This window comes from Garra rufa, chromosome 24 (genome assembly GCF_049309525.1).
Source record: "Garra rufa chromosome 24, GarRuf1.0, whole genome shotgun sequence".
Lineage (NCBI taxonomy): Eukaryota > Metazoa > Chordata > Actinopteri > Cypriniformes > Cyprinidae > Garra > Garra rufa.
In genome coordinates, this window is record NC_133384.1 from 3,428,923 (window position 1) to 3,456,404 (window position 27,482).

Genomic DNA, 27,482 nt, shown 5'->3' on the forward strand with positions numbered 1-27,482 from the left:
ATCCATCTTCAGAACGCAAAGATAGATATTTTTAATGAAATCTGAGAGCTTTCTGACCCTGCATAGGAAGCAATGTAACTGAAATGTTCCCAGAAATGAATCAAACTGACCCCATATGACAGCATCTTTGGACATCCAAATGGACCACCTGTGATGGGAAAAAGATGCCATTAATAGGCCCAAACAGATTAAGTGGTGGAATCTGAACATGCACAAAAACAAGATGACAGCTGCACTGACCAGCTTTGTGGTCATGATCAAACAGTGGAGATTATTTGGAACAGTGGAACAGAAACAACTGTGGGAGGAACAAAGGCAGGGCAAATATTCACTGACAAGCAAGCGTGGTGTTGGAATGATTTGAGACAGGTAATTAAGGAAAAGAAACTGCACTCAACACCTAGTGGAGTGCACTATTGGGTGTTGATTTGGAATGATACCGATCACCGAAATTGGCAGTAAAAAGGGTGGTGGTTACTGCCAAGACTTGTATGCACAGCTGGACATGCCAGAGGAGGCAAACAATATCTACTGCCTTGCCAAGTCTCACCACAGTTCCACCAAAGACACCAGCCACGCATTGCAAATCAAGGGAAGCTGGTCAACCAGGTCCCATGGGATTCATCAGCTATCCTGGAACAACTGTCTGACTATTTTTTCGGTAGAATGTTTGCAACTGCCAGTATCAAACTCTCAGTCTCTTAGGAGGGCATGACATTCTCTTTAACCAAGTCAAAGAGAACAAGGTCATTTTCAGACATTCTTTTGATAAGTGGCACATAAGACATTTCCTGTTCCCCCAAGAAAAAAAAACACACATCCTAAACCTAATATTCTCTTGTATTTTTGAGTTCAAAAGACAATCATAAAATGTTTTACCTCTGTTTTGTGTGTAAATGTTCAGATGTTTTCTGGCTGATGATTGTAATATATTGATGAAATATGCACTACCAGTCAAAATGTTTTTGAAAAGTAAGATTTGTAATGTTATTTTAAAAAGTTTTTTTTTTTTCTCAATTTATTGCATTTATTTGATCCAAAGTAGATCAAAAACAGTAAAGTTGTGACATATTTTTACTATTTAAAATAGCGGTTTTCTATTTAAATATATATTCTCAAACGTAATTTATTCCTGTGATCAAAGCTACATTTTAAGCATCATTACTCCAGTCATGATCCTTCAGAAATCATTTAAATAAATGCTGATTTGCTGTTCAAGAAACCTTTTTTATTATTATTTACAACAGTTGAGTACATTGTTTCAGGATCATTTACATGTAAATGAGAAATTAATAATTTATTTAGCAAGGATGCTTTAAATTGAGCAAAAGTGATGATAAAAAAACATTTATAATGTTACAAAAGATTTCTATTTCATAAAAATGCTATAAATGTTCTTCTGAACTTTCTATTCATCAAAGAAACCTAATAATAATAATAATAATAATACATGTTTCTTGAGCAGAAAAACAGAAAATTACAATGATTTCTGATGGATCATGTGACTAGAGTAATCATGCTAAAAATTCAGCGTTGACATCACAGGAATAAATTAATTTTTAAATATATTCAAACAGAAAACTCTTATTTTAAATAGTAAAAAACATTTGTAAAATTGTACTGGTTTGGTGTACTTTTGATCAAATAAATGCAGGCTTGGTGAGCAGAAGAGAATTAAAAAACATTAAAAATCTTACTGTTCAAAAACAGTACTACTACTACTACTACTACTAATATAATAATAAAATAAATAATGACCACAACTTTTAGTAGATTTCAACAGAAATAAAGGATATAATAAGGCAAAATAAAAGATATTTTAATTGCATCTCTTCATTGACACAAATGTGATGTAAACTGCTTGAACGCACTTAGTAGTTTATATGTTTATACATGTTTGAAAATATTTCACACATGTTTTAGTGCTTTAGTAGGCTACACAGTGAGTCTATACAGTTAGCATAATATTAGCTCTAAACTGTGGGATCAAGCTAGTCTTTCAAAATTGTCGGTCTGGGGTAATTTGTGCCAAAGGGGCAGGGTTAAGTTGTGCCAGCGGGATGTTAAGTGAAATATATGTACATGCTTAAATTGGAGGGATTACTGTCATGGCTTCACTATAAAGTCACTTTGAGTAAAAACTGGCACAACTCACCCCATTTTCCCCTAATTGTTTCTAGATTCAGAGCCAAACACTTGTATAGTAATTTTTAAAACGTTTACTGCTCATCCAGATTGTTCGGTAGAGGGCGCCCTTTCTCTTTCTATAGGTGCTAAACGAATTAAAGATTGTATTCTTGCGTCTCCTAATCAGTTTTGAGTTTTGAAAATTGAATATAGTAACTAAATGACAGTTTGTCATATATGATTTTAGGTCTTGAGGTCATGTGTGTTGTTTTAATATGTATTACTGCTTGAAAAAAGTTAGTATTACATAATCATATTGTTTATTAATATACCATTTATAATTAATATTTATAATATATGCAGAAGCAATGTAAAATATGTATAGATGATTATATGGCAAGATGCTAAATGCTCTCATGAGTAACCTTACGTTTAAAATCCATCCCGTTATTTCCCTGCGTGCTGACGTCACTTACAGAAACTCTTGCGCGTGTGGCCTGCAGTTCGGACAGCGGTCAGATCATCTGCTTATCAAACACCAGAAACTCTCACAATGGGAAACTGTCAAGTGAGTATTTCATTTCATTTTTGTCCGCTAATGCGCACCTTACCTACGTCAACGTCAGAGCGATGTAACAGTTACTTCAACATCCTGCGTGGAGTTTGTAAGGGACACGTCGCATAATCGATTAATTCAATGCGGTTTGAAAAAGGAGGAAAGAAAAATGTATATAGAGAAAAAAGAATAAAGACAGTTAAGATGTCTCACTAATCTGGGCTGCGTTTTTTTTTACTGCCAAGATGCTTTTAACAACCGCAGCCCTTTGGCTGAACTCTGAATGTGATGCCGTGTTATGCGTCTCATGTTTCTTTCCTGAGCTTTCTAGGATTGCTTTTATTGTTCAGTGTAAAATATCCGTTTATGTTTTTACTTTTCGAATATGTGATGCAGCTATTTAGATTAGCCTATATATGATTTTTTTTAAAGGGAAGGATTGTATTAGAGACCCGTTATGTGAATGAGTCAGAGGAAGCTTTGGGAGGAGGCTGGGACAAACTCAGTTTCATTTTAGCCTGTGAAGGGGCCTCCATCTGGGATTACTTAGCATTCGCATTCCTGAGCCTGGCTTTTGTTCATATGGGGGAGACTGGGGGCGCTAGTAAGACAATAAACCTCTTTAGTCACTAAAAGTGTGATGCTCAGTGCAAATTCTGAATTTATTTATATCTGTTTATCTCTAGACTGTTAAATTACTGATAGATACTAGAAAATGTATATCTTATCAAGGGTGTGTTTTAGGACCATTACAACTAGGGATGCACTGAAATGAAAATTCTTAGCCGAAGCCGAACAAAATTACACACTGGTTCGATTGCCGAACACGGTTTTCATTTTTCCCCCCATGTATTTTGCCATGTTTTTCACCATTGCATAAATTAAATAGCCAATATTTGCTTTTTACAGTTTTGTCTTGCTTTTCATAGAAGAAATCAATTACAAAACGGTACAAAAAATATTTAACACTTAACATTTTTAACATTCTATTAGACATTAAAGCCTACCAACAAAGCAAAATTTAACCTAAAATTAATAAGTTAGTAAAATCATATGGGTAACACTTTCTATGAAGCCCGTTGGCTATTTATAATACATTATAAGGGTATTCTTAAGGCATTATAATGAATGCATGATGCATTATAAAAAACCTTATAGTATGTTATATCATCTCATTAATGTTTGAATGCATTATAATTTTTACTTATTTTTGGTTACAGCTTTTAAGAATATGATTACCTATAGCGTATTATAAGTCTCATATCTTGCCATGTTACTCATGTCACTTTACTTAAAGCATACAAAGAACACTTATAAGTAATAATAATAATAATATTTCCCAAAAAAACCCTAAGATCAAGCATCAGATCAGATGAATGTGTAATATGACACATTTGTATTATCAGTTTGATTATTTTGATAGTACCCTTTAGACAGCTTTTGATAAGTAACTCTGAAACTGCATGTCAGCTAGCAGTAATTATTATTAGTAGTATACTAAATATATGCTACACTACATTTTGATGTTTCCCCAAAAGACAAACTATTATATTAACTTAGTAGTAACTTTCTTAACTTAAGAACCTTCTACCTAGCCCAATCTTAACCTAAGTCTACTAATACTCTAAGGAGTGTTAGTTGACATGTAGTTGGAAAGTTTAATCTTATAGGCAATAGACTAAGGGGACCATCAAAATAAAACATAATATAATGTAAGAAACAAATGTAATATGATATAGTCCATTATAAATTAAGTAGATTTAATATGGCGTCCATTGTGTGTTATGAATAATCATAATCTTAAAAGTTATAACCTCAAATACTCAAGTATTATAATGTATTATAATTATTGTTATGATCATTCATGATGTAACATATTATACGTTCTTTTTTATAATGCATTATGCATTCATTATAATGCCTTAGAAATACACGTATAATGTATTATAAATAGGGGTTTCATAGAAAGTGTAACCATAATGGTCTTTGGCCATTTTTAAAATTACAATACTAACATTTATGAATGTTGACTTTTATTTTGGCGGAAACTCGCAAGAAGACCTCATTAATACTTTTTGCTGACAGCAAATTTTCCTTGCACTTTGGACTGAACCCTGGCTAAGGAGCTCACAACACTGTCAGAATAAATACAATTTGTGCGTGTATTAGACAACATAACGTTCTGTAGTGTATTTACTAATGGTTTAAGGCCATTTCACGATTTCGGTCATCATACGGTAACCAGCAACAACCACCCCTTTCTCTTCTTATGGAAGACATGCAACGCGGTTCTAAACGCGGTCTCTTGCTGTCAGTGCTTGTAATGTTTTTTGCATTTTTCTCGGACAGTTTTAAATGCTTCCACACTGCCGACATGTTTGCTGCATTAGTGCGCGCCTCTATTTGATCGAGTCACGTCATTGTTCGGTATAATTTATTCGGCCTTTTCGCTTATTTGCTTAATTTCGGTTGCCGAACATTCGGTGCATCCCTAATTACAAGAGTAAAAAATATTTTAGGATGTTTAAATCTTTAGCATTTGTAAGAAACAATTATTTTGTGGAAGGATCTAGATGAAACTTCTCTATCATCAATCTGGTCAGCCTTAATAAACAGGATTTAACTCATTTTAACTAATCATAACACTGGTTCTATTTGTTTTAAACATGTTATATTCATCTTAATAGCTGAAAGAATTGCTTTCCATAATTTTTCAGTATTACTAAACAGTGACATTTAAATATTTGCTATAGCAGGAGTAGTTGTAACATGACTTGTTATTAAATTCAAAATTATGGTCAATGTTTAATATGGTTGACACATACTGTATGTCCTCAAATCTAATAATGACTGCTAGTGTCATGAGTAGAGCAAGATTCACAACTGTTGAATGCTAAAACATGAATTTAGTGATGGGCTTGTATTACTTAATTACAGTTGAAGTCAAAAGTTTACATACACCTTTTAGAATCTGCAAAAATTTTAATTATTTGACCAAAATAAGAGGGATTATACAAAATGCATGTTATTTTTTATTTAGTACTGACCTGAATGTGACATTTCACGTAAAAGACGTTTACATATAGTCCATAAGAGAAAATAATAGTTGAATTTATAAAAATGGCACTGTTTAAAGGTTTTAAATACACTTGATTCTTAATGCTGTGTTGTTTCCTGAATAATCCACAGCTGTTTTGTTTTTTTGAGTGATCATTGTTCATGAGTCCCTTGTTTATCCTGAACAGTTCTGCCCACTGTTCTTCAGGAAAATCCTTCTGGGGCCAGACATTCTTTGGTTTTCGGCATTTTTGTGTATTTGAACACTTTCCAACAATGACTGTATGAACTGAGGGACTCATATGCAACTATTACAGAAGGTTCAAATGATCACTGATGCTCCAGAAGGAAACACAATGAACATTTTGAATTTGAAGATCAGGGTAAATTTAACTTATTTTGTCTTCTGGGAAACATGTAAGTATCTTCTGTAGCTTCTGAAGGGCAGTACTAAATTATATGATATTTAGGCAAAATAAGAAAAATGTACACATCTTATTTTTTTTCTAAAGTTTACACCCCTGGCTCCTAATGCATCATGTTTCCATCTGAATCATCAGTGAGCGTTTGGACCTTCTGTAATAGTTGCATATGAGTCCCTCAGTTGTCCTCAGTGTGAAAAGATGGATCTCAAAATCTTACAGTCATTGTTGGAAAGGGTTCAAATGCACAAAAATGTTTGGGACCTGAAGGATTTTAGCAGCACACTAAACTGTTCAGGACAAAAAAAAAACAAAAACAAAAAAAAAACACACACACACACACACACACACACACACACACACACACAGTATTAAGTGTATGTAAACTTTTGAACAGGGTCATTTTTATAAATTCAACTATTATTTTCTCTTGTGGATTATATGTAAACATCTTTTATGTGAAATATTTTATTAAACTTTTGACCTTAACTGTATGTCATTTATTGTGAACAGTATCAAACATGCTGAACATTTGAAATTATTCTCTTTGCTTTTTTTTTGACAGCCAACCATTGTTCCTTATGAAGACTTTGATGTAGTTGCTGACATAAAGGCCATCCGCAAAGCCTGCAAAGGTTTCGGTAAGATGCTTAAGTCAGTCTTACGTTGTAATCACCGTTCAGTTTGTTTATCAAATGAATCTCCTATGTAATTACAGTTCTACATGTAGTTATAGTTAGTCTGCTAATTACTGGATATTTTCATCACTAGAAGAAACATATGTGGTCTTTCTATTTAATTTTTAAGGAACTGATGAGCAAGCCATCATAGACGTCCTAGCCAATCGAAGTGCAGCTCAGAGGCTGGAGATCAAACATGCGTACTTTGAGAAATATGATGATGTGAGTATTCTAAAACATCACAGAAGTAGTCTTCAACTTGGAAAGTGGTGGGCATGCACTCACAGATTTATGTTTTCTCTGAAGGAATTGGTGGAGGTTTTGAAGAAGGAGCTGTCTGGTAATTTTGAGAATGCCATCATTGCCATGTTGGACCCTCCTCAGGTGTTTGCTGCTAAAGAGCTCAGGAAGGCCATGAAGGGCGCTGGCACGGATGAGGATGTCCTGGTGGAGATCCTGTGCACTGCTACTAATGCTGTATGTTAATTTGAAAAGCTCTGCAATTTCCTGTGTTTGTCACCAGTCCCAAAACTGGGACAAATGTTTGTCCATGAAATAAATCATTTCCTTTTTTGTTTTCTAACAGGATATTGCAACTTTAAGAGAAACCTACGCCCATGGTAAGAATGATTTAACCAGTATACTTTAAGCAGTGCTAAACTGAAAGATTCAACACAATGCATTTAGATTTTTAACTTCTCTCAGCTATTGTCTTAAAAATGGTTCACTTTAGTTTTTTTACTCAAAATAATACACTTATAATGTGAAGAGAACTATGACATCTTTATTTCTGAATGTACGTTCACCTTACAAAGGAAATATGAAAATTCTTTGTCCAGACAACTTTGTCTAAATAAAACAGCATTTGCGCTTCTGTTGGTCTAACATGGTTTTTATGTCGTTGACATGTGACATTTTTTTAACAGTGAAAATGAGTTTTTCCTGAAAATCTTATACATCCCAGAGCATTTTTAGCATCATTTCCTTTTTGAAAGCCAGATTTCAAACTTGTTTTGAATCCAGAATATATGATTCGTAAAGATTCAATGAGTTTTTAAATTTGGTGAAGGGGTACAATGAATTGAAATGAATTCCAAATGAATTCTGTACTCGCTGCACGTATAGGCACTGGTTTCTACAAAGGCACAGGTTTCTATTTAGAACATGTTTTTGCAGCATTGATTATTGTAGCTAATCACAGGCATGTCTGTTAAAAGCAAGGGCCAATCAGAAGTGTTTACTCTAGGATAGTCAGAATTCACTCAATATCCTTTGAAGGGGTAATGAACCGCCTCAGTTTTTTATTTTTTTATTTTGTACTGTTCTCTGAGGTGCACTTATAATGTTATCAAGATTTTTATACCAAAAAAAAAAAACATAATTTAGAAGTAATCTGAGCTGGGTAGATTACTTACAAGTTGTTATCCATTACTGATTCCAAATTACATGACAAAAATTGTAGTTAGTAATATAATCCATTACATTACACATTTTAGATAATGTGATGTAATCAAACTACTGATGTAATCAAACTACTTTTAGATTACTTTTGACCTAACTCATTTATTCCATTGATTTAAATGGAATAATATTGATATAAAAAATACAAAGAGTAAGAATGTATTCCATTTCTTGTTATTAACAACATGAAGTGCATTAAACACTATATTACCTCAAGGTTTCTGAAACCTGGTGTTTGTGAAGAAACTGCAGGGGGTTTATGGGTTTAATGAAAAGCTCATAATTAATTAAATCATTAAAAATATTTAAAAAAAAAAATATCATTTTAAAATCAATCAAAAAAAGTACTATAAAAATGAAATATTTTATTTGTTTACCTGCGTTTCATGTGACGATAACCAACATCAGAGAATCAGTGAACATACAAACATGATACTTATTAATCATCCTGTCAAATGTAATGTCGCCACCTGAATAATGACTGATATTTGTGTAAATGTCCACAACACATAAGACTTTCTGAATGTATAAGTGACAATATAAGCTGTTTTTAGACTAACAAGTAAGTTTTGAGTTCTGAAACTTGCAGTGTGTTTTTAGGTGACCTCTTACGGTGCGTTCACACTGGCACGTAGCGAGCGGGGCGAAGCGAGCGTTTTCAATTCATTCATATGGAAGTTGCGCGTAAACGGTCGTGTGGTGCATTTTGGGATTGGAAGCGGCGCGGAGAAAGCGTTGAGAGCAGCAGAGAGCGTCAAAAGGTTGGGCATTCCTCAACTTTATGCAAATTTCGAGCACAAAACGCCAGGCGACAACCAATCGGTGTGAGAAGTTGGCAAGGAAAGACTATGACGCGTGTTTCCAAAACTGGTGGATTACTGAACTGAAATCACATATTATCGAAAAAGTCACGCAAAAGTAAATGTACTTTGCATGTTTTCATTATACGCTACAGTTTCGTTTGCGAACCGCCGTTAAAAGAAGACAATGGAACATAAATAGGGTGTGAACATTGTTTTTCAGAGGTGTGCTCAGCCCTAAATTAGACACTCCCCAAAGCAGTGGCGTTGTAGCGTTGCTAGCGGCACTGAGCGCAAATTTGACGCTGTAGTGTGAACACACCGTTAGGGTGCGTTCACACTACAGCGTCAAATCCGGATTGTGAACGCACCGACTTTTTGGCGCTTCCCATTGACTTTGACTTCCGTCGGCGGCGCTTCACTGGCGTTGCTCGCGGCAGAAGTTGAGAATTGTTCAACTTCTGCCGCCAGCAACGCCAGTGAAGCGCCGCTGACGGAAGCGTCAGCCAATCACGATCGCTCTATGCAAATACAGTAGCCACGCGGCAGCCAATCACGTTCATCCTATTCAAGAGCAGCAAACTGAGGATAAATTTTAAAATGGAGGAGAAACTCATTATTGCGGCGGGCAATCAAGGAGGTGGCAGAGGCCGTTTGTGAATCTGGTGTGTATTGGACCCGTGAATCTAATTTCATTGGCTGACGCTGCTATGACCATGACGTCAGTGCCAAACTTCAGCCACGCCTTCCGTCAAGCGTTGATGCTGACGCCCCGTGTGAGCACACCGTTATATGTCAAAAGATCAATGGAATTTTGGTTTCTCAGTTCAAAGCCCCTTTAAAACACTTACCAAGTTTCTGTTTAGTGCAAATTAACTGACTTCTACACAGTCTCACATCCTCCCATTATAACAAAGCGTTCACTCAATATAAATAAGCTATTAAAATTTTTATTAATTTATTATAATGTTTCACATTAAAGCTCAGTTAGTCGTACTGTAAAGGAAGCAATCTTTGCTAATTTTCTTTATATATATAAAACCCTGACCCACAAAACCAGTCTTGTGTAGCATGAGTATATTTGCAGCAATAGCCCAAAAATACATGGTATGGATCAAAATTATAATTTTTTTTTCTTTTATGCCAAAAATACTTGCTTAAGAAACCTAAAGATCAAGTTCCATTAAGATATTTTGTAAATTCCCTACCATAAATATATCAAAACTTTTTGATTAGTAATATCCATTGCTAATAACTTCATTTGGACTACTTTAATGCCAATTTTCTCAATATTTTGATTTTGCGCCCTCAGATTCTAGATTTTCAAATATTTGTATCTCTGCCAAATATCCTATCCTAACCAAACCATGCATCAATGGAAAGCTTATTTATTTAGCTTTCTGACAATGTATACGCTTTTCCCTTATGACTTGTTTTGTGGTCCAGGGGCACATATAATCCATTCATGATTTGAAGAAATGTTTATAGTTTGTCAAGCTGCTAAGAGAACCTACATCCACGTATACTGCTGAGTTTCAGGAGTGACAAACACATACAATTACAGGAGTGAATTTGCTGAATTGTTCCGTGAGTCACTACTGAAATTGCTATGATTATCACTGATAACCATAGCAAAGAACAGGACAAAACATCTGTCAGGCCTATGTCAAAATAGATCAAATAGAACAAAAAATTTACAGATAATGTACTCACCCCCTTGTCATCCAAGATGTTCATGTCTTTATTTCTTCAGTAAGAAATTATGTTTCTTGAGGAAAACATTTCAGGATTTCCCTCCATATTATGGACTTCAACGGTGTCCCCGAGTTTGAACTTCTAAAATGCAGTTTAAATGCAGCTTCAAAGGGCTCTTCCCAGTCGTGGAGAACGGTCTTATCTAGCAAAACCATCTTTTTTAAAATAAACTTAGAATTTATATATTTTCTAACCTCGAACGCATGTCTTGTCGATGTCTGCGTGAACTCTTGTTTTTTTCCTGTTTAAGACAGTTACTGATTGACCCGTATTACACAGACTACACATGCACATCGCAGAGACAAGACAAGATGTGCATTTGAGGTTAAAAAGTATAAAAATTGTCAATTTGTTTTGAAAAATGACCAATCGTTTCGCTAGATAAGACCCTCCCATTTTGGAAGGTCAAACATGGGGGCACTATTGAAGTCCATTATAGAGAGGAATCCTGACATGTTTTTCTCAAGAAACATAATTTCTTTACAACTGAAGAAAGAAAGAGATGAACATCTTGAATGACAAAAGGGGTGAGTAAATTATCTGTAAATTTTTGTTCTGGAATGAACTAATCCTTTAAGTGTAGGTCAAATGCAAAACATCTCTTTTCAAATGTGACCCTGGACCACAAAACCAGCCATAAGTAGCATGGGTATATTTGTAGCAATAGTCAAAAATACAAACATTGTATCGGGCAAAATTACCGATTTTTCTTTCATGCCAAAAATCATTAGTAAAGATTATATTCCATGAAAATATTTTGTAAATGTGTACATACACATATGTCCAAAAGCTGTGTTTAAAAGTATTTGACTTTTTCAAATTAAATCTAAAACTAATTAAAGGTATGTAGTGCATTACTTAATAATTATTATTAGCATTAATAATTAACTTATTTGTTTTGTTTTGTATTTTTAAATAGATAACTAGTTAAAATCGTTAGGCTGTTGAGGTCTGGGCTTTTTTATGTATTTTTTTATGTTTTATGTTCCTTTCATCTATACAGCATAATAATAATAATAATAAAAAAACATACAACATAATAAAAGTGCTAAATTATGTTATAATATTGATCTGTGTTTCCCCCTCAGTCGAATCACTTCGACGTTACATTGGGATCTCGCTTGAGAGACCGATCATCTCTGAGCCTTATTAAAAAGGCCAATTGAAAATTGGCGAGTGGACGTGCGCGCCGGCCACGCCCCCGTACATACGGGTATATAAGATGGCGACGCGCACCATTCAGTCAGACTTTTTTGCTTCAGAGCCGATGGACTGAACCTCGGTCCTCTTGACTGCTACTACTAAGAAGAGTTCTTCAGAGTTCATGCTCCCTCCTGCTGGTGCGCTGCCAAAACTAAAAGAGTGTTTCACAGAAAGAGCATTGTTTGGCAGCCGCCAGCGTGATCCTGCGGACGGCCGTTTTCACGGCCATATAAAGCCTTTGCATTTCCAGCGAGCAGCCCCGGCGAGTGCACGGTTGCCCCCGCGGCGCCTCCCTGGGCAACCAGGATCACAAAAGAGCAATTTCTAGCGGCCGTTTCAGACGTTCTTTTCAGAATGTCTTTTCGGCCGTGCGTTTCTGGGTGTGGTAGTTTCCTCTCCTCAGCAGACGGACATGAACGCTGCCTCACGTGTTTAGGCTTTGAGCACGCTGGGGCGGCGTTCACGAATGGTTCATGCCCACACGGTGAAAGCATGACCTTGGCCACGCTGAAGTCCCGCCGCTCGTTCGCGAGCTGGCTCCCCCCGCCTCCCTCCCGCGGTCAGCCGTTGAGCCGCCAATGCGCTTCGGCCACTGCGGTGAGGCCCGGGGGGGGGGGGCATTCAAATTATGGTAGAGAACGTTCCGCCGGCTCATAAAGCCCTGCGGACTTCTCTGTCTCAGCGTGGTCCCGTTAAGTTTCCGCAGCAGTACGCTTCCCCACCTGGCGGGCCGAGCGTCTCCTTCGGTGCTCTTGCAGAGGATGAGATGTCTGTCACAGCATCAGAGGGAGAGTCAGACGGTGACACATCTCTTCCCACGGCGCAGCGCCCACCCGCGGTCGCTGCCCCTCCGGAGGTTGATGTCGAACTGTCGGCTATGCTTCTCCGGGCAGCCGGGGGGGAACGGTTTGGAGGTTCCCCAAGAGCCTCCGGCCAATCCTTCTAGGCTGGACGACTGGTTCCTGGGGGGGGCACCGGCGCCACGCTCCCCCCCGGTCCCGTTCTTCCCGGACATGCATGAGGAGCTGACAAAATCGTGGCGCGCTCCCTATTCATTTGGAGCGCGCTCCAGCTCCTCTCCCCTCGCCACTCTTGTTGGCGGGGCAGCCAAGGGGTACGTGGCGGTCCCCCGGGTCGGGCGCGCCGTCGTGGTGCACCTTTGCCCGCGGGGCACGGCCACCTGGCGGGGCCCTCCGCGTCTCCCTTCCATCCGCCCTTATGGCCGGGCCTTCCATGCCGCTGGACATGCTGCCACTGCCCTGCATGCCATGGCAACACTGCAAGTGTACCAGGCGCAGGCACTTAAAGACCTGCACGAGAGTGGTCCTGACAAGGGGTATTTGAAGAACTCCGCGCCGCCACTGACTTCGCCCTTCGGGCCACTAAGTTCACGGCGCGTTCCCTTGGTCAGGTGATGTCCACCTGCGTGGTCCAGGAACGCCACCTATGGCTGACTCTGGCCCAGATGGCGGAGGCCGACAAAGTTCGCTTTCTCGACTCTCCCATCTCCCAGAGCGGCCTATTCGGCGACACCGTGAAGGATTTCGCTCAGCGGCGTCGAACGTACCGCCGGCCCCAAAAGCCTGCGATCTTCCACCCATCAGCATACCCCCGTCGAGATGCCAGAGCAGTACGCCTCCCCTCCATTCGGGCTGGGCGTCTCCTTGGCGCTCCACAGGAGGAAAATAGTTCTCCACGGTTCAGAGGCAGACGGAGGCCATCCAAAAATATCCTGCCCCGCCGCGAAGTTACCATTCCGCCGCCTGGGCCCCCGTCTCCGCCTGCCCGTCGCCGAGGGTGTCCCCCCGCGGCTCCGAAACCAGCTCCGTCCCCTGCTGAGCCACACGATCCAGGACTCGCAGCCTAACGTCGAGCTGCCCGTGGGAGAGGGACGCCGCTCGCCTCTCAGGGTCCTGCGAGGGAAGACTCTCGCAGGCGAGCTTCGAAGCGTCCCTGATGCGAGCACCCCGGAGGTCGAGAGAGCTGCTCTGTCGGCACTCCCGCTGGAAGCGGGAGTTAGCCGTTCATTTGAAATCACAGAAAGACCTGACTTTCTCACCTCCGGGGCCCCGGCCCCGAATTTCCTTCCTGAGCAGCACTTCCACTCCTCGGAACCAGACTCGGGACCGGATGTCGCCAGCGCGGGAACCAGGGAAGAAGGTAAGCACTGCTTAGTGCAGTTAGACACTTCTCCAGGACGTTTATCCTTCTGGGTTTTGTCTCCTTCCCTGTCTTTCCCTAGGCTGCCCCACCTCGGTCACGTCGGTCAACGTTCCCTTGATACCACTACGCTGGTTGATACGGACGGTATGGCCCGGCTCCAGGCGTCCGCCCAGACTCAGAGGTACCCCTTACATTCTTTATTCGGCAGGCGTGCCTCTGTTCTGCCTGCGGAGGTCGCGTTCCTACTGGCGAAGGACGCGATCCAGCCTGTCCCTCCAGCCGGGACGAGGTCAGGATTTGACAAGAGTCCTGACTTCACGTGTCCAGTTAGAGTGGTGGGTTAACATCTGCCCTGGATGGAGCTCTGTTCCGATCCCTTCTTGGGCTGTCGGCACACATGCTCACGACGAAGCACATACAAGTACGTTTCCGTCTCCAGGGCTGGGTCGCAGCCAATAGCCTGAAGGGCACCCGCTGTCGCATCTCGATCTTTCCCCGGCGCACACCCCTTCTGCGGTCTGCCCCGGGGATCGAGCACTTCAGCGCGAGGTGCTTCCATTTGGTTAGTCCCCCTCCTTCCTGCCTTCTTTAGGCCATGGGAGCTCCCCTGTCCCCTCTTCAGCAGACAGGAATTCGCGTCTCAACCGTCTCTTCGACTGGTGCTTTACCAGCCCACTCATGAGTTCCGTTGTGCGAATACAGGGACCTGGTGCTTCGGCACCCCCGCCATCTGGTCCTTCAGGCCAACCGAGGGAATTCTTTTCCTCGGTCGGGAGCCCGACTCGGTCCACAAGACGGCCCGCCTTGCTACCAAGAGCGCGCAGTCAGTGCTGTAGTCCCTGAGCTAATCAGGCACAATACAGCAGTCCTCTCAAAATCAGAGGCTCCTGGGGCACATGACAGCTCTAGCCGCTTGCCGCTAAGCTTGTTTCATGTGAGACCGCTTCAGCACGATAGAGTCCCATGATGGGCATGGCATCTCGGCTCACTCCGGACTGGCGTTTTCCCGCAGCTAGTTGGAGTTATATCGGTAAGGCCTAGCCACATCCGAAGAGAAAAAGAAAGAGAAAAAAAGCAAGAAAAAAAAAAAGCTCGCCCTTCCGATTCCTCCCATTGCCAGAGTAACACTGGCACACAGCTGACCTCCGGGGCCCAAGTACGCCCTCCCCCAGCAACGAGGAGTAAGTCTGTAGGTTGCGCTACAAGGATGTCCCACCCGGACTTAGGTCTTAGTAACCATTCCCTCGCGGCAGTCCCTCCCTGTAAGGGCACGGTTTGACACCGTAGACCTCTCCGGCCTTCCACAGGCCGTGATACAAACTATCACTCAGTACTGAGCTCCCTTGACACCGGCAGGCTTACGCACTGAGATGAGGTCTATTTGCTGGCATTCCTCTCGCTGAGAGGCACAGAGATACACGATTGCAGTGGTGCTTCCTTTCCTGCAGGAGAGTAGGAGCGCAGGCTGTCCCCTCGACTCTCGGTATATATGCCGCCACTTAGCCGCATATCACATGCAGTAGATGGAGCAAAGTAGGTAAGCACCCACTGGTCGTGAGGTCCCTCAGAGGTGCCCAGACCGCACCTCATACCCTCTTGGGACCCCCCCGTCGCCCTTCAGGGCCGCGGGGCGCTCCATTTGAGCCACTGGCCTCAGTCGAGCTAGAATTCCTGTCATTAAGACAGCGCTCCTGACTGCCCTGGCTTCCATCAAGAGGGTAGGAGACCTACAACCTTTCTTTGTCAGCGAAGCGTGTCTAGAAATCGGGCCCGGTGACTCTCACGTTACAACCTGAGACCCCGGCCCGGTTATTGTGCCCAAGGTTCCCCACCACGCCTTTCAGCGATCAGGTGGTGAACCTGCAAGCTCTGCCCTGGAGGAGGCAGACCCAGCCTTGCGATGTTGTGTCTATAAATATGTGAAAATGAAATCACTCGGCACTTCAGGCGCACCAAGCAGCTTATCTGCTTCGGGGTTCAGCAGAAAGGGAATGCTGTCCCCAAACTGAGGTTGGCTCATTGGGTGGTAGATGCCATCTCCCTGTCTTATCTATATCAGGGAGAGCCATGCCCCTTAGGTGTTCATGCCCACTCCACTAGGAGTGTTGCTTCATCCTATGCGTTGGCTCATGGCGCCTCACTAGCAGATATCGGTAGAGCTGCGGGCTGGGCGACACCTAATCCCTTCGCTAGGTTCTACAACCTCCGCGCAGAGGCCGTATCCTCCCGTGTCTTAACATAAGACTTCAGGCGAGCGGGAGGACGGCTGGTGTCGGCTTGCTGCGCCATTCCCACGTGGATCCGTGCGCTATCTCCCAGAATGTTCCCTCCGGTGAACCCTGGGTCCTCCATGCCCCGCAGTCAGGGCTAGATGCGGAGTAGTCCTTGGCTGTGATCCTGCCTGGGTCTCCTTCGCCCCGCAGGTTGTGGCTATACTTTTCAATATTTTCCAGCGGAGGAGACCGCTGTTTCCCTCGTGTATCCCTAAGAAGCCTTATGGATATATTGAATTATTCTCATTTCCACATGTACGAATTCCATGTGCTCCCCCCCCAACCCATGCTTCAGTACAACTGGCATCCCTGTAGGCCCCCCTTATTGGGCCTCAGGGCATTGGGAAGGTTACGTTACAATGACCGCCTGCGGACACGTCTGGGAAGACCTGCCGGCACGTGGCGTTGTGCGTAACACGGTGTCAGGGTCGTGGCCTTTTCCATGGGTCTAAGTTCCAAATGTTACGCCGAAGTGATTCGACTGAGGGGGAACGTCTAGGTTACGAAGGTAACCCTCGTTCCCTGAAGGAGGGAACGGAGACGTTACATTCCCCTGCCACGCCCCTGGCGTCGCGCTGACGCTGGGCTCTCCCGGCTCTTCAGCAAAAGCCTGACTGAGTGGTGCGCGCCGCCATCTTATATACCCGTATGTACGGGGCGTGGCCAGCGCGCACGTCCACTCGCCAATTTTCAATTGGCCTTTACAAAAGGCAGAATAAAAATATCAAGAGAAAGAGAAACTTAATAGCATGTTAATAAGATGTTATAACAGTGAAAAGTGTCATCAGACTCTATGAAAGGTCAACATTTGAGATTTGAAGGTGGGCTTTACTGGTCCAATAAGCATCCACCTACTCAGAATAGCAACCAAATAGCAACATCAGTTCCCTAATGTACAGTCACAATCACAGTTACATGATCACAGTATGTTTTTCCTCACTTTGAACAGTTTATCTACTGTTTTATCAAATTAAGCAAACTACTACTATGTACTACTATGTTGTCCACAGTGCATGAAAGGGATTTGGACGCTGACATTGAAGGAGACACCAGTGGGGATGTTAGGAGACTGCTAACATTGCTTCTCGAGGTAAATCCTCTTCGTTCTAAATCAAAATGGTTGCTTAGGTCTTACAAAATGACTACTACGCAGTCCTGAGCGACATAAAGCCCTCAGTGTGGACCTGTGTTTAGTACCCCTCCCTCTTCCTCCTGTCCCTATAGAGCAATGGAGCTTGGCAGTGCTTCAGATCCCCTTTCATTAGATAAGTAGAAGCAGGATTCAGTGACGTGACTAAGATTGGATTTCACTCTCTCTGTCAAGAGCGTCAATGCTTTCTCTCTTGTAGGGCAACAGAGACGAGAGCTACGAGGTTGACGAAGTGCTGGCAGAGCAAGATGCCGTCTCTCTGTTTGAAGTAGGAGACATTCAACACAATCACATTTAAATATTCATAAGTGTAACTTGGTTTTAGCACACATCTAGAAACATACACTACCAGTCAAAAGTTTTTGAACAGTAAGATTTTAATGTTTTTTTAAAGACGTCTCTTCTGCTGACCAAGCCTGCATTTATTTGATCCAAAGTACAACAAAAACAGTAAAACTGTGAAATATTTGTACTATTTAAAATAGCTGTTTTTCTATTTGAATATATTTTAAAATGTAATTTATTTCTGATTTCAAAGCTGGATTTTTAGCACCATTACTCCAGTCATATGATCCTTCAGAAATCATTCTAATATGCTCATTTCTTCAGGTTTCTTTGATGAATAGAAAGTTCAGAAGAACAGCATTTATCTGAAATAGAAATCTTTTCTAACATTATAAATGTCTTTATCATCACTTTTGCTCAATTTAAAGCATCCTTGCTAAATAAAAGTATTAATTGATATCATTTTGTGTATAATGTATGATATATAGTTTAATGTTACGAGATACATGCTGATCTTTGGAACTTTCTACTCCTTTTAATCCTAATTTTTTTTTTAGCTTTGATCACAGAAATAAAATACAATTTTAAAATATATTCAAATAAAAAGCAGTTATTTTAAATTGTACATTTATTTCACAATATTACTACTTTTGCTATATTTTGGATTAAATAAATGCAGGCTTGGTGAGCAAAAGAGACTTTAAAAAATGTTTGACTGTACATGTGTGGATAACATGTAAAATATTATTATTTTACTTGCATGTAACTTTAGACACATTTACATGTTCTTTGAGATTCACAGAATATTGAATTTTAGCGTGATTTTTATTGAATTTATGATACTGTTCAAAAGTTTCTGGAGGGTAATTTTTAATGCTTTTAAAAGAAGTCTGTATGCTTACCAAGGCTGCATTTGTTTGATTATTCATTAAATAATCTCTAATAATATTATAGATAATAATATTATAATACAATAAGAAAATCTGTAATAATATTCTAATAAAATAATTAAATATTTATTATTTTTTTTCATTAAAAATAATAACAGAAATAGAAATATTATTATAAATAAAAATGTTATATTATTATATGTTATAATAATTTCAAAATGTATCTCATTCCTGTGATTAAAAAGCTGAATTTTCAGCATCATTACTCCAATCTTCAGTGTCACATGATCCTTCAGAAATCATTCAAATATGTTGATTTGCTGATCAAAAAACATTTCTTATTATCATCAGTGTCAATGTTATGCTGCTTAATATTTTTGTGGAACTGATCTTTTTTTTTTTTTTACAGGATTTTGTAATGAACAGAAAGTTTAATAAAAAGCATTTAAATAAATAAATAAATAAAAATCTTACTGACCACAATGTTTTGAATGATAGTGTGTAATATTTATTCATTTTTATGTTCTCTGATGTCAGTTAATGGTTAAATATCATTCGGGTAAACAAAGAAAAAATCTTAATTGTATTTCATTTTTACATTTTGTATTATTTAATTGATTATTAGCTTTTACTCACAAGAACTCAACTCACAAGAACTAAATGAATGAGATCACCCTGGTGTATTTTTATGACAAAATAATGATATTAATATTTTGTCACACATCCAGTTCTTTTCGTGTTTACTAATATATGTTTTAATTTAAAGGCTGGAGAGGGCTCCTTTGGCACAGAAGAGTCAACTTTCAGCTACATTCTGGCCACCAGGAACTACTTACAACTGCAGGCCACATTCAAAGCCTATGAAGCCGTGAGTTCTGTTTCTGTTCTGTTCTTTCAGCTAAAGGCAGTAACTTAGTACAATATGTACAATAAGTTGTGTTAGATCATGTATAACAGTTCTGGATGGCTTTAAGACTGTATTTCATCTTGTCTTCCAACAGATTTCTGGGACAGAGATTTTGGATGCAATCGATAAGGAAACCTCCGGAACTCTGAAGGACTGCTACACCACACTTGGTTTGTATTAAACACAGGCTTTGTCCAAAAAAAGCAAGAAATGCAGATTTATTTTTTTGGGAATTCACCCTTTTTCATTGAGATCAGTTCACCCTCAAGCCATCCAAGATGGAGATGAGTTTGTTTTTTCATCAGAACAGAATAAATGTGAATGGGTGCTGTCAGAATGAGATGGACTCCACTCCATCAATTAACGTCTTGTGAAGTGAAAAGATGTGTGTTTGTAATGAACAAATCCATCATAAAGGCATTTTAACTTTAAACCATTGCTTTAAGCAAAAAAATGCCAGTCCATAATCCATATGATTTCTTCCTTCAGTGAAAAAGTCTATCCACCAACATATTTGTTTTGAAATGTTTGAGACTGTTTTCAGTTGTAAACGGTGCTTGATCAATGCATATTTCCATCCTGATTCAGGCAAGGTGTCTTTTTAACTGACTCTTATTTTGGCAGCATCAATTCAGAGGATCCATTGGTGAGCAAGTGTTGTAATGCTAAATTTCTTGTATTTGTTTATGAAGAATCACTCATCTACATCTTAAATGGCCTGAGGTTGAGTAATTTTTTCAGTATATTTTCATTTTTGCCTGAACTATCTCTTTATACTATATGCAAACACAGGGCCCGTATTCACAAAACATTTTAAGGCTAAAAGTAGCGCATAACTTGCAGATTTAGGAGAAAATCTTAAAAATAATGGGCGTGTCAATCCTAAATTTTGGCTCTAAGAGTATTTCACAAAGCATTTTAGCACTAAAACTAGCTCCTAAGTCTGTGAAACATTAGGAGTAGTGAAGAGAACTCCTAAGCCACTAAGACCAGATCACAAACTAGGCCTATCCTCTCTGCTGAAAAAAACACAATCATCACAGAAATTCTGATTGTTTCCACTACAAACATTACAAACCATGAACTTTTAACCATTAAAACCATTAATAAATGGTTTCCTGTACTGTTTTTTGGGACATATTCCATTAGAATTAAGTGGTTTTAACAAGCCACCAATAGAAGGTGACCAATTATCAATAGAGATTAACAGGCACCATTACAGTTACTATTAAAACCAATATAATTTATATTTTAACCAGTAAAAACATTAAACATTTTTGTAATGGTTTTTATTTATTTTTTTATCAGCTCTAAAATGGCTGTTGCCTGCAATCTGCCTCGGAATGTAAACATTTTAGGAAAACGTTGCATTTATTGGCACACATATGTTTTTTTTTTTTTTTGTTGTTGTTTTTTGGAGGTTATCCATACTCCATATTTTTCTTTGATTATATCCTTAACAGGTTGGGTCATAACAGAAGATGTTCTTAAGTCCAGTTTGGTTTTCTTTTACATTTGCATGTCTTACTATCAGCCATGATTATTCTAGTCGGTCAATTCAAATGTTGTTTATATGCATATATGCATATCTGCTAATTGCTTATGAGAAGCACACATGTAAGAGGCTGACAATTAGCTGAACATATACTTGTTTAATTATTGACTTTAATTGACATTAGTGGCAACATCTTTATTTTTAAACCTTTATTTGAACATTGCAACATTATATTGCCCTCTACAATATTTTATGAATAAGTCTCTGACAGAGACTCCTCCCCTATCAGCCAATCACTGTGTGCATGGTTAATAAGCATGCTGACATCATCCATAGCAACGAGGTCAACCCTGCCCTTACTCTTCTCTCTATTCCTTAGTAAAAGTTTGTCTCAGCAGCTTTGTGAATAGGTTTTAAGAGAAAACTCTTGGCTAAAAACTTTTACTGCTTAGGAGAACGCTTAGTGCTAAGATAAAATGTTTTGTGAATATGGGCCCTGATTGTGTCATGATCGGGGCTGTGGGTCTTCCCTCAGCCTCTCGAGGTCGCTGTTCCCCTTGCACTGCACTCCCCTGATTGTTCACGTCTGTCTTGTCATTAGCACTGATTTCACTCACAGCTGTTCACTATCTGGTCTATAAGAACTCTCACTTCTCACTCCTGCTTCAGGTCTGCATTGTCTTATGTCTACTGTCTGTTTGCTCTGTGTTCCTGTTTATCCTGGCCTTAGACCTTGTTCTCTGTTTGGTTCATTTGAGTTTATGTTGTGTTCTGCCGTGTTGGCTTTTTGTTTTGTTTGTTTAGTTTGTTATTATTTTATTAAACTATCTCTTCCCTGCATTTGGACCCAGACCTCCTTTCTCACACGTGACAGAATGCAGACCTCACAGATGGGTCCAGCAGGGAGTAATTTTTTTTCTGAGGAGGTGGAGGCGGCATCGGCCGCTCGCTTTGACTGTTTGGCGGCGATGGATGCCCTTAATGCTGAGGCGGCGCGGAAGCGCCCCTACTATAGGGCGAGGGCAGAGGCGTTTTTTCGACAGAGGGCGTCCGCTCAATCTGTTCCTGATGTGGCGGCGACCACTTGTGATGTTCCTGACGCGGCCGTGACCGCTATCTCCGTTCCTGACGCGGCGGTGTCCGCTATCTCCGTGCCTGACGCAGAGGCAGCTGCGCTCTCTATTCCTGACACGGAGGCGGCTGTGCTCGCTGTTCCTGACGCGGAGGCGGCTGCGCTCTCTGTTCCTGACGCGGAGGCGGCCTCTATCTCTGTTCCTGAAGCGGAGGCGGCTGCGCTCTCTATTCCTGACGCGGAGGCGGCCGCGATCTCTATTCCTGACGCAGAGGCGGCTGCGCTCTCTATTCCTGACGCGGAGGCGGCTGCGCTCTCTATTCCTGACGCAGAGGCGGCTGCGCTCTCTATTCCTGACGCAGAGGCGGCTGCGCTCTCTATTCCTGACACGGAGGCGGCTGCGCTCTCTATTCCTGACGCAGAGGCGGCTGCGCTCTCTATTCCTGACGCGGAGACGACCGCGATCTCTATTCCTGACGCAGAGGCGGCCGCGATCTCTATTCCTGACGCGGAGGCGGCTGCGCTCTCTATTCCTGACGTGGAGGCGGCTGCGCTCTCTATTCCTGACGCAGAGGCGGCTGCGCTCTCTATTCCTGACGCGGAGGCGGCCGCGATCTCTATTCCTGACGCAGAGGCGGCTGCGCTCTCTATTCCTGACGCGGAGGCGGCTGTGCTCGCTGTTCCTGACGCGGAGACTACCGCGATCTCTGTTCCTGACGCAGAGGCGGCTGCGCTCTCTATTCCTGACGCGGAGCAACCGCCGTCTCTGTTCCTGACGCGGAAGCGACCACGCTCTCTGTTCCTGACGCGGAAGCGACCGCGCTCTCTGTTCCTGACGCGGAGGCGACTGCGCTCTCTGTTTCTGACGCGGAAGCGACCACGCTCTCTGTTCCTGACGCGGAAGCGACCGCGCTCTCTGTTCCTGACGCGGAGGCGACTGCGCTCTCTGTTTCTGACGTGGTGGTGACCGCGCACGTTCCTCGGGTGGCGAGGCGGGTCCATGGGACTCCGCTGCACGGGCCTGGCCCACCATCCCTCCCCCTGAGTTGCCTTCCTCCGTTCCTCCTCCCTCCAGACTTTGGGAACGTCTGGAAGCTGTTCCGTAGGGAGGGGGTACTGTCATGATCGGGGCTGTGGGTCTTCCCTCAGACTCTCGAGGTCGCTGTTCCCCTTGCACTGCACTCCCCTGATTGTTCACGTCTGTCTTGTCATTAGCACTGATTTCACTCACAGCTGTTCACTATCTGGTCTATAAGAACTCTCACTTCTCACTCCTGCTTCAGGTCTGCATTGTCTTATGTCTACTGTCTGTTTGCTCTGTGTTCCTGTTTATCCTGGCCTTAGACCTTGTTCTCTGTTTGGTTCATTTGAGTTTATGTTGTGTTCTGCCGTGTTGGCTTTTTGTTTTGTTTGTTTAGTTTGTTATTATTTTATTAAACTATCTCTTCCCTGCATTTGGACCCAGACCTCCTTTCTCACACGTGACAGATTGGGTGCATTGTAAACAAACTGCCATGATAAAATACAGTTAAAGTCAAAAGTTTACATCCCCCTTTTAGAATATGCTATATAATTAAATAAAAGTTTATATATATATATAATATTTTTTATTTATTTAGTACTGACCTGAATAAGGTATTTCACATAAAAGATGTTTACATATAGTGCACAAGAAAACAAAAGTAGTTTATAAAAATGGCCTGGTTCAAAAGTTTACATCCCCTTGATTCTTAATACTGTGTTGTTACTTGAATGATCCACAGCTGTGTTTTTTCAAGGCACTCATGAACAACTATTACTAAACAGAAAACTCAGCTGTGGATTATTCAGGTAAGAACCGAGTATGAAGAATCAAGGGAATGTAAACTTTCAAATCGGGTCATTTTTATAAATTCATCTATTATTTTCTCTTGTGAATTATCTCATTCAGGTCAGTACTAAATAAACAAACTCTTATTTTGGTAAAATTTTGCAGATTTTGAAAGGGGGGTGTAAATTTTTGACCTCAACTGTACAACAATATTAGAGTTTCCTGTTTTGATTATTTGCATAGTAATTCTACAGTGCCAACTGGTTAACACGTCCCATCTAATCCACAGTGAGGTGTGCTAAGAACCCCCAGCTATACTTTGCCCGGAGGCTGAATGCTGCTATGAAAGGTGCCGGAACTGATGAAGACACTCTCATCCGCATCATTGTGTGTCGCTCAGAGGTATAATAATTTAATCTATTAAAATCGTCTTTAATATAAATGTAATAAACATACTGTTGAATGGTAGTATATTTTGGTTAGTCGCAAGAACGCATTGCGTTGTGGGATATTACACACAAACTAGATTTCATAGAGGACCTGCTACATTACACACAATGACACAAACCAAAACACAAACTAGGCCTATCCTCTCTGCTGAAAAAAAAAAAAATCATCACATCAATTCTAATTACAGTTTTGTTATGGTTCCTATTTTTTTTGTGGCAGGGCTAAAATGGCTGTTGCCTGCAATCTGCCTCGGAACGTAAACATTTTAGAAACATGTTGCATTTATTGACATATGTTTGAAATGTAGCAGGTCCTCTATGATATTTAGCATAAAGTATATGAGTGTATTTACACAGAGGTTAGATTAGACCATTTTATTAAACAACCTGTAATGGACACTGTTCTCTTTGAATAGTTTGATCTGGAGACCATTAAAGACATGTACCTGGAGAAATATGATGTGAGTCTAAAAGAAGCCATCAGCTCGGAATGTGGCGGAGATTTCAAGCGCCTCCTGCTGGCCATCCTTCATTAAGAGAAACACAATCCAAGTGCTTCAAAAGGTGGTTCACAATCAAGGCAAACTAACATCTGACTTATTTTCTGTCCTGTTGTCTACAAACATGTTTTTATAAAGCTTAGTTTAAAGTGGAGAATTAGTAACACAAGCTTTAAGTGCAAAATGTTTAATGTCAGTGTTTTATTACACTGATATGTATTCCATATATATTATGAAGAAACGATAAAGATATAAGATATAAAACCACTCAAAGGTTTCATGAGCAGCTGTCCTCACAAACACAAACATGCATTCCTTATTCTTGAGGCAAAATTGGCCAGTTGAAATTGTTTAAGTGGAGTCTTGTGGTTTTCTAGGATTAACATTGTTGCATTATAGAAATTAGAATTTGAGAAGTTTTCTGTCCAGTAGCAGTCGTGATATGCCAGTATTTTGCCACACTAAAACCTCACAGTTTCGCTGTTTCAAAATGTGCATGACAATGTGAAATCTGAATATGTATGTGAATGACTTTGTGAAGCACAGTGGAATGCTAAAATTTCAATGTAACATTTACGGTCTGCAAAACAATTGCATATTTATGAGACTAGTGCAGCCAATTTGTCTACCTGTGGTAAAAAATCGGGATTACTGAATCAGTTTTTACTCACCCAATTAGTGTATGTTGTTATAACTAACACAAGACTAAAGTATTTATATTATTTACATGGAATATTTTAATAGAACATACAGTATATTTTAATATATATTTAACACAAGAATACAGGCAGATTTCTGCTGTTTTCCCAAAAATGTGTTTTAGCAGATTAATATAAAGAACATTCACACATTCACTATAATGCGTGGGCCCATGTGTCATTTGGTATAACTAAATTGCAGGACTTACTATTTGAAAAATGAATATTTAAATGAAACTGTTTGAATAAACATGAGATTGAATCTGAAGTAGTATGTTCCGCATTAACACAATTGTACTGTACTCTATAAAGTGATTAACTGAATAAAATAAAGCTGTTACTGTTACTGGATGACTAGCATTATTATTATTGTGTAATTTTCTCTTCGCTTATTAGGGGTTCAAGCACAAAGCACTGAAACCCTATTTTAACTGTTATAATGGTCAAGGATCAGCAGTCTTCATGTAAAACTGGTTGTGCAGACCAAACCGTAAATCGTAGAGACTTGAAACTTAGAGGAATGGTAGTACTCACACTGTCTACGTCACCAAGGCTCACCTAATCGGCCTAATGGGGGCATTACAGTGATCGAAAGTATGAAAATGCTCATAACTCCTAAACCATTAGTCGCAGACTCTAGTGTCTTATGTTGTTAAAATCCTTGGCTCACACTGGATGAATTTGTCTGTTACCCTGGCAAAATGTTGGGGTATTAAGCTTTTTTTGAAAAGACTACTTTTGCAAACTAGTCCTTGGTTATTTGCCCGATCGGAACCATACCAGTGCAGGAAGATTCTCTAGAGAGTGAATGTCAATAATTATTAAAAAATGTTTCACTTTCGACTCTCTGTTGCAAAGGGACGCCAAAACATTCAAAAGGGGCAGGGCTGGCTTTACTAAAACAGCTATAATTTTTAAACAGAAAGAGATATCTTTGCCAACGCATATGTAAGAGCTTAAGAGAGGTTATTAGGGGGCAATCGGAACGAAACTTGGTGGGCCTGTTTGACTCACGACCCTAAAGGTCTGTGAGAAATTTGAAAGAAATCAACCGCTTGGAATATCACATTTTTCAAGGGTGTAAACAATTGTATATTGCGTTGTTTTCCACACATACACACGATATTCATATAATATGATATCTCCTCACTCCTTAACTTTGCCTCTAGAACTAATGCTGTCAATCAAACCATTCGTTAAATGCTTCAGAAAATGTAAAAGACCTATTTTTTGCGAACTAGTCCTAGGTTCTTTACTGAAATTTACCCTTTTAATTTAGATAAGGGGTCTCTTTAAAACCCGATGCACATGACGCAGATCTGATACATCGGATTTTCTCCCAACTCTTTACGGTCATTTAAGACTATAACTCATTTATGACTACGTTTACAAGGTAACTAGCCAAAACTGTGCATTTTGATTAGTGGTGGGCCGTTATCGGCGTTAACGTGCTGCGTTAACGTGAGACTCATATCGCGCGATAAAAAAAATATCGCCGTTAATCTATTCTCAAAGTTGGGTTGGGAGCTGGGTCTAAACTACGCAAGCTATGATGACTTTCACCTTGACATTTTAGCGCGGATGACGTATATCTAGTTGAATTGCACTGTAGGGGGCGAGAACAAGTCTTCAACTTCTGTGAAATGACCACATCAAATGAGACGTGCAAATATGGATGCAGTTATGAAGCCGCTTCAGGGCAGGTGCGTGCGTTGCTAGACCCTTTTTA

General features: G+C 40.5%; 1 protein-coding gene across 1 annotated transcript; it reads left to right on the forward strand.

Moving 5' to 3' along the window:
- The first annotated feature begins 2,597 nt into the window (after window positions 1–2,597).
- anxa13 (annexin A13) lies at window positions 2,598–26,099 on the forward strand. Its single transcript, XM_073830761.1, has 11 exons — window positions 2,598–2,695; window positions 6,728–6,803; window positions 6,970–7,064; window positions 7,149–7,319; window positions 7,429–7,462; window positions 17,508–17,587; window positions 17,847–17,915; window positions 19,589–19,690; window positions 19,824–19,899; window positions 24,396–24,508; window positions 24,972–26,099. The coding sequence occupies exons 1-11, from the start codon at window positions 2,681–2,683 to the stop codon at window positions 25,089–25,091; spliced, it is 951 nt and encodes a 316-aa protein (XP_073686862.1). The 5' UTR covers window positions 2,598–2,680; the 3' UTR covers window positions 25,092–26,099.
- Window positions 26,100–27,482: the final 1,383 nt, after the last annotated feature.